Genomic DNA, 8,203 nt, shown 5'->3' with positions numbered 1-8,203 from the left:
ATGTTCTCGTCGTCGTTCCGCTCCTTTGTCGCCGCCGCCATCGCCCTCGGTGCGGCGGCCAGCGTGCAGTATGCCTCGGCCGGAAAGGCCGGCACCATGGAGATCGTCGGAAACTCGGGCGTCTCGGCCCAGATGGTGAGTGCCGCCTGCCTCGGACCCTCGTCTCGACCCAAGACGGATGTCTGCGGCAGCATCGCCGTAGGAGCAAAAAAGCTGACCACGGTCGCCCACGTTGCCGCCCCTTCCACGGCCCCCCACATCGCCCCCACACGACGCCCGCAGATGTTCCTCGGCACCGACCAGAAGGTCTACATCCTCGACAAGGTGGAAAAGAACCCGGTCAGCATCAACGGCCACCCGGCATGGGCCGTCGAGTATGACATCAACAGCAACCAGTTCCGCACCATGGACGTGCGCTCCAACACCTTCTGCGCCGGCGGCGCCACGCTGGGCGACGGCCGCATGTTTGTCACGGGCGGCAACAAGGCCGTCACCACCAACGGCGCCACGGCCAAGCAGGGCCAGGGCTACGGCTCCTACAACGGCGGCAAGGCGCTCCGCTTCCTCTCGCCCTGCAACGACCGCAGCTGCCAGTGGCAGGACGACGCGGGCAACCAGCTCGTCAAGGAGCGCTGGTACCCGACCGTCGAGCCGCTCAAGGACGGCGCCGTCATGATCCTTGGCGGCATGCGCGACGGCGGCTTTGTCCCCTCCAAGGGCAGCAACGAGCCCACCTACGAGTTCTACCCGCCCAAGGGCGACGGCCAGGCGCGCTACATGGGCATCCTCGACCGCACCGTGCCCATGTCCCTCTACCCCATCACCTACCTCATGTCGAGCGGCGAGGTCTTTGTCCAGGCCGGCCGCTCGGCCGTGCTGTGGAACTACCAGAGCCAGAGCGAGAAGCGCCTCGCCAGCATCCCCGGCGGCCCGCGCGTCTACCCGGCCAGCGCCGGCACCGCGCTGCTGCCGCTGCGCCCGAGCAACGGCTACAAGGAGACGGTCCTCTTCTGCGGCGGCATGTCGCTCGGCAAGAATGTCAACTGGGGCAACGAGGGCGGGCCCGCCGTCATGGTGTCGCAGAGGCCCGCGTCGACGTCGTGCGAGCAGCTCAGCCCGCTCGAGGGCGGCGACTGGGAGGCCGTCGACGACCTGCCCGAGGGCCGCTCCATGGGCCAGTTTATCCAGCTGCCCGACGGCACCCTCTGGTTCGGCAACGGCGTCAAGACGGGCGTCGCCGGCTACACGGACAACAAGTACCAGGTCGGCAAGCCCGTCGGCCACTCTTTCGGCGACAACCCGTCGTACCGGCCGATGCTCTACAATCCGCGCGCGCCCAAGGGCAGCCGGTGGCGCCAGGTGGGCAAGGCCAACGTCGGCCGCCTGTACCACTCGTCGGCAACGCTGCTGCCCGACTCGTCGATCCTCGTCGCCGGCTCCAACCCCAACCCGGACTACACGACGGGCGAAAAGTGGTCGACCGAGTACCGCGTCGAGCGGTGGTACCCAGAGTTCTACGACCGACCGCGCCCCTCGTCGCGCGGCCTGCCGCAGTCGTTCAGCTACGGCGGCGATGGCTTCACTCTCGACCTCGGCTCGGCCGACGCCGCTGCCAAGGCCAAGGTGGTGCTGGTCCGCACCGGCTTCTCGACGCACGCCATGAACATGGGCCAGCGCATGATTGAGCTCAAGTCGGTGGCCCAGGGCACCAAGCTGCACGTGGCGCAGCTGCCTCCCAACCCCAACCTCTTTGCACCCGGCTCGGCGCTAGCCTTTGTCGTCGTCGACGGCGTGCCGTCGCAGGGCAAGGTCGTCATGGCCGGCAACGGCCGCATCGGAAAGCAGCCCGTCGGCGCCGAGAGCCCGCTGCCCAGCGCCGCCAAGCGCGACTTGTTCGAGGATGCAGACGACGAAGAGGCCGAGGTCAGGGTGGGGAGCAGCGAGCACGTCGTCGAGGCGCGTGACATGGCCATGCACCGCCGCGGGTCGGCCCACTCGCGCATCAACAAGGCTGTCGCCTGATGACGCTCGTTGGATTGCCCGCTCGCGGCTCAGCCTGCCCTCCCGCTCGTCGCCTTCCTTCTTCGTTCTTTGTGGTATACCTCTTGGATCCAGTCCTGCGGCTCCCTCTTCTCGTCGTGCCGTCCTGCTGGCACCTTTTCTCTGGCGTGCCATTCCGTCCCCCGGCGTATGGCAGCTCGGGCCCATCCTCTTGGCCCTTGAGCGTGCTCGCCCCTATCGTATCTCCTCGCCTCGCCTCGCCTCGCCTCGCCTCGCCTTGCCTCGCCTCTCCCTGCCCTGTCCCCTCGTGGCCTTCCGCTACCTCCGCCCCCGTCGTGACTTCACGCTCTGCCACGTGCCGTTGGAGGGCTTTGGTCTCTGAATCATGGACCTTTTCCCATCGTCGCTGTGGCTCCGCAGCGTCTGTGTGCCTGTATGCGACCGTCGGGCGTGGGGTGGATTGGCGTCTGTCGGATGGGTGCTGTGCTGCGTTCATGGTGCATCGATTGAGCGGAAGAGAAACAGGGGAGGGAAAAGATGGGCATGCTCGATGCTGCCGGGTGTGGAAGCCTCTCCTCTGCCTTTCGATCCGGTCCGGGGCTGGACGGCGGGTGTGATGGAGCGAGGGTCGACGACGAGCGCTCGATGCTCGACCTCGTGCTCTCCGCGTCTCTGCCGGTGCGGGCTGCGGGCTGCGGCAAGGCGACGTGACCCTCTACGCATCCGCCATGACGACATCCCCATCCCCACGGGCGGCACCGGCGCCGGCGCCGACGGGTTTGCGTGAGGATCTCGCCTTGCGCTTTGCCTCCTTTCTCGCCTCCTTTCGGATCTCGACGCCCTTTTTGAGCGCCCGCTGCCTCTTCCTCCTTCCGGCGCCCCTCTTGGAGCCGACGTGGTTGGTGACGAGCCTCTCTTTGCCCGTCTGTGCGTCGGGGGCGGTGACGCGTTTGCGCGCGGCGTCGCGAACCTTTTCCGCCCTCCTCTCCTTTGCCTTGTCCCTCTTTTTCAGCGAGGCCGACAGCGAGGAGCGCAGAGAGGAGAGGTAGGATGCCTGGAAGCTCGGCAGGTCTGCTGCGGAAACGAGCGTGCGGAACTTGATGCGCGACGTGCCGCTCGCCCCGTTCGTCGCCTTGAACAGCAGAGGCAGCGAGAAGCCGTGCTGCGCACCACCGCTGCTGTCCGATTGAGATGCGGTGGGGCTGGAGGACGACAACGCCTTTGGCGGTGCCCGCTTCGATGTTACGTAGATCGAGTGCTTTTCGCTCGAACTCGTGAAGAGCGCCTCGAGCTTCTGGATGAACTGTGCAGGCGAGAGGGCGAGAGGGGTTGGGCGTGAAGACAGTCCTCGATGTCAGAGATGCTGCCATCGTTATCCTGGCAAGGCAGACAGGGATGTACGAGCACGGCATCGCGCGCAGAACTCGACTCACCTCGCTATTCGAGACGAGCATGCTGGGCGAGGGCGGGTAGGGTAGGGTAGGGTAGGGTCGGCTCGGGCGTTGGCCTGGTGACGTGACGTGAGGCCGTGGTGTGCGTGTACCTTCGTTGAGATGTCGCGGTATATCCTGCGCGGGCGAGCGAGTCGAATGCAGGGGCGGTGAAAGGAGCTGGTGGCGTGCGGTGACGGCGGACGAGGCTGATGGCGGTGCGTGGGTGGTGGGTGACGGTCGAAGTGACGGGAACTCGCCGGCCGGTCGTGCGGGCTGGCTGGCTGGCCCAACCCCCCCGGGCGAGGAAAATTCGGCTCCGACGCGGGCCTGAGGTCAAAGGTGCCGAGCGAGGCGAGGGAAAGATGCAGATGCTGCTTGCGCTCGCCCGCCACCCCTCCTTCGTCCACCACCTCGACGCACATCCTCACTCCACCTCCGTCGATCCCGCTACCCGCCAGCTCATTCCGCGTCGTCACCAGGTCCCCTGCACGGCTATAGTCCAAGATGGTGAGTGTCGCTCCGCCCGTCTGCCAAGAGCGCTGTCGCTATCGTTGTCGCTGTCGCTGTCGCTGCTACTGCTGCTGACCACGCATCCTCACCTTACCTTGGGCTCCTCACCCTCCTCCTCTGGACACCACCGGACACCGTACAACAGCCTCTGCTACCGCCCCTCGTCCCGCTCCTACGCACTCTCACATCCCGCTCCCCGCTCCCGCTTCCCCTCTCCCTCTCCCCGTCCACATTCCACCGCGCATTCAGCACCACGCCTTCTCTCGCCGTGACGCTGCAGCAGGCGCTGCGCGGCGCGCGGAAACCGCACCGCCCGCCCGTCAACAAGGTGCCGGCGCTCGAGGGCAAGCCGTTCGTCAAGGGCGTCTGCTCCAAGATCTTCACCACCAAGCCAAAGAAGCCCAACTCGGCCATCCGCAAAGTCGCCCGCGTCAAGCTCTCCAACGGCCGCAGCATCATCGCCTACATCCCCGGCGAGGGCCATAACCTCCAGGAACACTCGGTTGTACTCGTCAGGGGCGGAAGGGTGCAGGATACCCCCGGTGTCAGGTGCGTCTGCCTTGGCCGTGGAGAGGCGCTCGAGCCGAGAAAGTGCCGTCTGATGTCCCCGTCATTCCGTCTATCCCTCTCCGTCTATCCCTCCCCTTTGCCCTTCGCCCATTCCGCCCTCGCTCGCCCCCTACCGGACTGCATTGCAGGTACCACCTCGTCCGAGGCGCCCAGGACTTTAGCGGAGTGGCAAACAGGACAACCGCCCGGTCAAAGTACGGCGCCAAGAAGCCAAAGGCCGGTCCGTGAGCCTCAAATCCGTCCTGCCACCTTCAGACCTCCAGCAGATCGCTTCGCGGCGTCCACGAGCCTCGCGCCGCGCCGCGCCGCGCCGCATCGCACCCTTGTACCACTAGCCCTCGACGCCTCTTTCCCCTGCCTGTCCTCATGGGCTCCTCCTTCGACCTTGACCCCTCGTCGTCCGCCGCTCGCGACCTCGACCGCCCGACCCGACGAGGGGCTCCATAAACGAATGAGATAGATTGTCCGCACATCATTGTACTCTGACTGTCCTGTCCTGCCCTTTGGTGTGCGCATCGAGGCTCGACCAAGGCGACAAAGAGACCAGGCGGACTGGCGAGCGTGCAACTGAAGGAATGGGAACCCGCGTCGATCGAATGATAGGTAGTCAGTGCTGTGCCGTGTGCCGTGCCGTGCCAGGCTAGGCCGGAGTGCCTGGCGGGCGGGTATGGTGCCGTCGTCGAGTCCAAGACCATCGAAAGCTCTTCCCCGCCTCCTCGCTCGTCACCTCCTCTTCTGCCGTCTCGCCATCCAAGCATTCGCCACATAGAACCCCGCCACCTCGCATGACCGACCGTCCGACCGAGGTCAGAAGTCGACCTTGCCCGTACTCTTCATCCGCTCCTCTCGCTCGCGGTCGTCGCGCACAATCTGCTCGATGGCGTGGGCGATGCAGCGCACCCACTGGTCGCGCTCGAGCTTGTTGCGCGCCCGCAGCGCAATGTACCGGTGCGTCTTGTCCTCGAGCTTCGGAATCGACGCCTTGGCTGCGCCGCCCGCCGCCGCCGCAGTGTTGCTGCTCTGCCGGTCGGTGTCGGCAGGGTGCGGCGGCCCGGTCGGTGCGGCCGCTGTGGGAGCCGAGGCGCTTGCCGCTTGCGCGCCGCCCACCCCACCGGCGCCGCTGTGACCGACGACCTTTGCAAAGTCGGGCGCAGGAGGATCGACGGGCGTGTTGACGCGCTCGGGCCGATATCGGACGACGAGGGTGCAGTCCTCGTCCTCGTCGAAGCTGTAGAGGCCGTCGGCGTAGACGCGCGGGATGCGGTGGCGGTTGCCCGAGTTGGATCCGCCGCCGCCGACGCCGCCAATGGCCTGGGCCGGCTCGCTGCGGCCGTTGGAGAGCATGTCCTCGCTCAGCTTGCCGCTAAAGACGTAGGCGTCGCGCAGGTGGATGACGCGCTCCTGGCGCCGGTGGAAGATGCCCGCATTCTGCCTCGAGCGCGCCGTGCGCTGCGACTTGACCAGCTTGAAGCTCAGCAGCCGCCCGGCGATCAGCAGGTAGTACCGGCTCTGGAACGGCGCGTAGCTCGAGCGCTTGTGGAACAGGCGACCGCACTTGATGATGCCCCGGCAGCCCTCGATGGCGCACCAGTGCCAGATGTTGGACAGGATCGGCGCCAGCTTCTCCTCGGAGATGGCCACGCCCTGGTTGTCGACCAGCTCCCGCCCCTGCAGCTTGCGGTTGATGGCGCCCATGTCAAAGCCGCTGGCGCTCATCACATCGAGCGCGTCCGCCTTCTCCCGGCGCCGCCAGTACTTGACCAGCTCGGCGATCCGCTCGATCCACTCGCGCGCCACCGACTTGGAGTAGGCCTCGATCCGGATCGTCCGCCCGTTGGCCAGCACAATCTCAATCTGCCGCGACTGGCGCAGCTGCGTCCGGTCCGCCGCCGCGGCGATCCCCTCCTCGCCTCCGATGTCGTCGTCGTCGTCGCCGTCACCCGCGTCGCCGTCCTCGCGGTCCGACTCCTCGTTCTCGCGCGGCGCCGCCTCGCGATCGGCCTGCACCCTGCGCAGCGCTGCGGCGCCGCCCCTGGGGCCCGACGGCTTGGTGTCATCGTCGCCCGGACAGCGGACGGGGCCCTTGCCGACGGCGCGGATCATCCAGATGGACCGCAGGTCGACGTAGCCGTCCGAGTTGCAGATCTGCTCGAACTGCCTCCGCTTCTCAAACGCCCGGTAGGCCTCGATCTGCGCCTGCAGCTCCTCGACCGACTCGGCCGGCCAGCTGAGGGCGTCGACCACCTGCTGACGCAGCGCCGCTATGCTCTCCTCCCTCCGAACCGCCTTCTCGCGTCCGAGGAATCGGGCCAGAGCCCTGTAAGCCGCGCTCTTGTGAGTCGTCGGGGCTGCCGTCGTCTGCGATCGGCGGGGTTGCGCTCTTGCTGCTGCTGCCGCCGCCGCCGCCGTCGCAGAGGTCCGGTTCGCCATCCGGTCGAGGTTGTGCTGCAGCTGGCTGTAGAGGAGGCGATCAGGAGGGCACGCGCGGCTGGGCTTGCAGATAAACATGTGGCCGTCGTGAGTGGTGATGTAGAGCCGGGTGAGGTAGCTCGACACCGGCTTGACGCGCCAGACAAAGCCCTCGACGGCCGGCGGCTCGTCCATGATCTTGCCCGTGGCCAGCCGCACGTTGGTCGGATAGTGGCTGCCCGCGCGCAGCTCGAGGATGGACGGGGTGCGGTACTCTTTGAGGATCGAGCCGGCCAAAATCGCCCAGGGCCGATCCTGCCCATCGACGGTCGTCTCGTGGATGATCCAGTCGAGCACGTTGCCCCTCCTCCAGGCCAGCTCGAGCCGCATGCCGTGGCGCTCGCCGTAGTCGAGCATCTCTTTCCAATCCGGAAGCGAGTCGGCCAGCCTCCGCAGCATCGAGACGACGCTCTGCCGGTCGACGGCCTTGAAACCCTCCTCGCCAATCTGCAGAGGGTGGCGCGACTTTGCCGCCGCCCCAACCTTGCCGCGGGACGACTCGAGGGCGAGAGCCTCTCGGCGTGTCAGGTGCTCGGCGGTCACCTCCTCAGGTATGGCGATCCGCACCTTTGCGCCCATCGAGGCCAGGTTCACGTCGATCGACGTGGGGATGGTGCCGCCGAGCTCGCGCCACAGCTCCCACATCCAGTCGAGCGCCACCGTCTGGGCGCGGCAGTCGAACAGCGCGATGTCGGTGCCGTGCCGGCGGAGGTGGAGGCGGTTGCGGTGCTGGTGGGACAGCGAGGCCTTCCACGGCTGGTGGGTGAGGCAGAAGATGCGGTCGATGGGCGAGTAGACCGACATGAAGGTGGTGCCGCGCGACAGCGAGATAGTGTGGCGCAGCTTGAGCCGGTCGCCGTGTCCCACGGCCTTGCCGGCCAAGGTGGCATCGCCCCACAGCTCGAGCTTACCCATGCGGAAGACGACGACGTACTCGCGCCACTCCTCGTCGCGGACGGCGTACTTGCGCGCGGCCATCTCGTCGAAGTCCTTGGGCAGGTCCTCGTGGGCGGTCCAGGCGAGCTTGACGAGCATGCGGTCCTTTTTGAGGACACTCTTGCGCGTGATGACCTCGTCGGACGAGTCAGTCGGCAGCGTGAAGTCGACCTTTGCTGGACGGCCGCCCAGCTGCAGCTCGCTCGATGGCGACGGCGTCGTCGGCGGGTTGGGCCGCGCCAGGACCTCTTCGGGGGGCACGGGCACCGCGTCGCCCGATCCGA

General features: G+C 67.1%; 4 protein-coding genes across 4 annotated transcripts in view; 2 read left to right on the top strand and 2 right to left on the bottom strand.

The window, feature by feature from the left end:
* On the top strand, positions 1 to 2,022 carry PFL1_02927 (uncharacterized protein; the record flags this gene model as incomplete). Its single annotated transcript, XM_007880439.1, has 2 exons — positions 1 to 135; positions 283 to 2,022. 2 exons carry the CDS (start codon positions 1 to 3, stop codon positions 2,020 to 2,022), a joined length of 1,875 nt encoding a protein of 624 aa, XP_007878630.1.
* A 694-nt stretch (positions 2,023 to 2,716) lies between these two features.
* On the bottom strand, positions 2,717 to 3,455 carry PFL1_02926 (uncharacterized protein; the record flags this gene model as incomplete). Its single annotated transcript, XM_007880438.1, has 2 exons — positions 2,717 to 3,304; positions 3,435 to 3,455. The coding sequence occupies 2 exons, from the start codon at positions 3,453 to 3,455 to the stop codon at positions 2,717 to 2,719; spliced, it is 609 nt and encodes a 202-aa protein (XP_007878629.1).
* A 483-nt stretch (positions 3,456 to 3,938) lies between these two features.
* Positions 3,939 to 4,742, top strand: PFL1_02925 (uncharacterized protein; the record flags this gene model as incomplete). The annotated part of the gene is made up of 3 exons (XM_007880437.1): positions 3,939 to 3,941; positions 4,090 to 4,493; positions 4,643 to 4,742. The coding sequence occupies 3 exons, from the start codon at positions 3,939 to 3,941 to the stop codon at positions 4,740 to 4,742; spliced, it is 507 nt and encodes a 168-aa protein (XP_007878628.1).
* Positions 4,743 to 5,321: 579 nt separating this feature from the next.
* Positions 5,322 to 8,203, bottom strand: part of PFL1_02924 (uncharacterized protein) — a gene marked incomplete at both ends in the record, with an annotated part of 6,837 nt that continues 3,955 nt past the window's right edge. The window contains one exon of the mRNA XM_007880436.1: positions 5,322 to 8,203. This exon is cut by the window's right edge and continues 3,955 nt beyond it. Coding sequence (XP_007878627.1) covers positions 5,322 to 8,203 — 2,882 coding nt within the window.

The sequence above is a fragment of the Pseudozyma flocculosa genome (genome assembly GCF_000417875.1).
Source record: "Pseudozyma flocculosa PF-1 unplaced genomic scaffold scaffold00008, whole genome shotgun sequence".
In the NCBI taxonomy this organism is placed as follows: Eukaryota; Fungi; Basidiomycota; class Ustilaginomycetes; order Ustilaginales; family Ustilaginaceae; genus Pseudozyma; species Pseudozyma flocculosa.
Note: the sequence above shows the minus strand (reverse complement) of the source record. Positions and strands in the feature narration are given on the sequence as shown.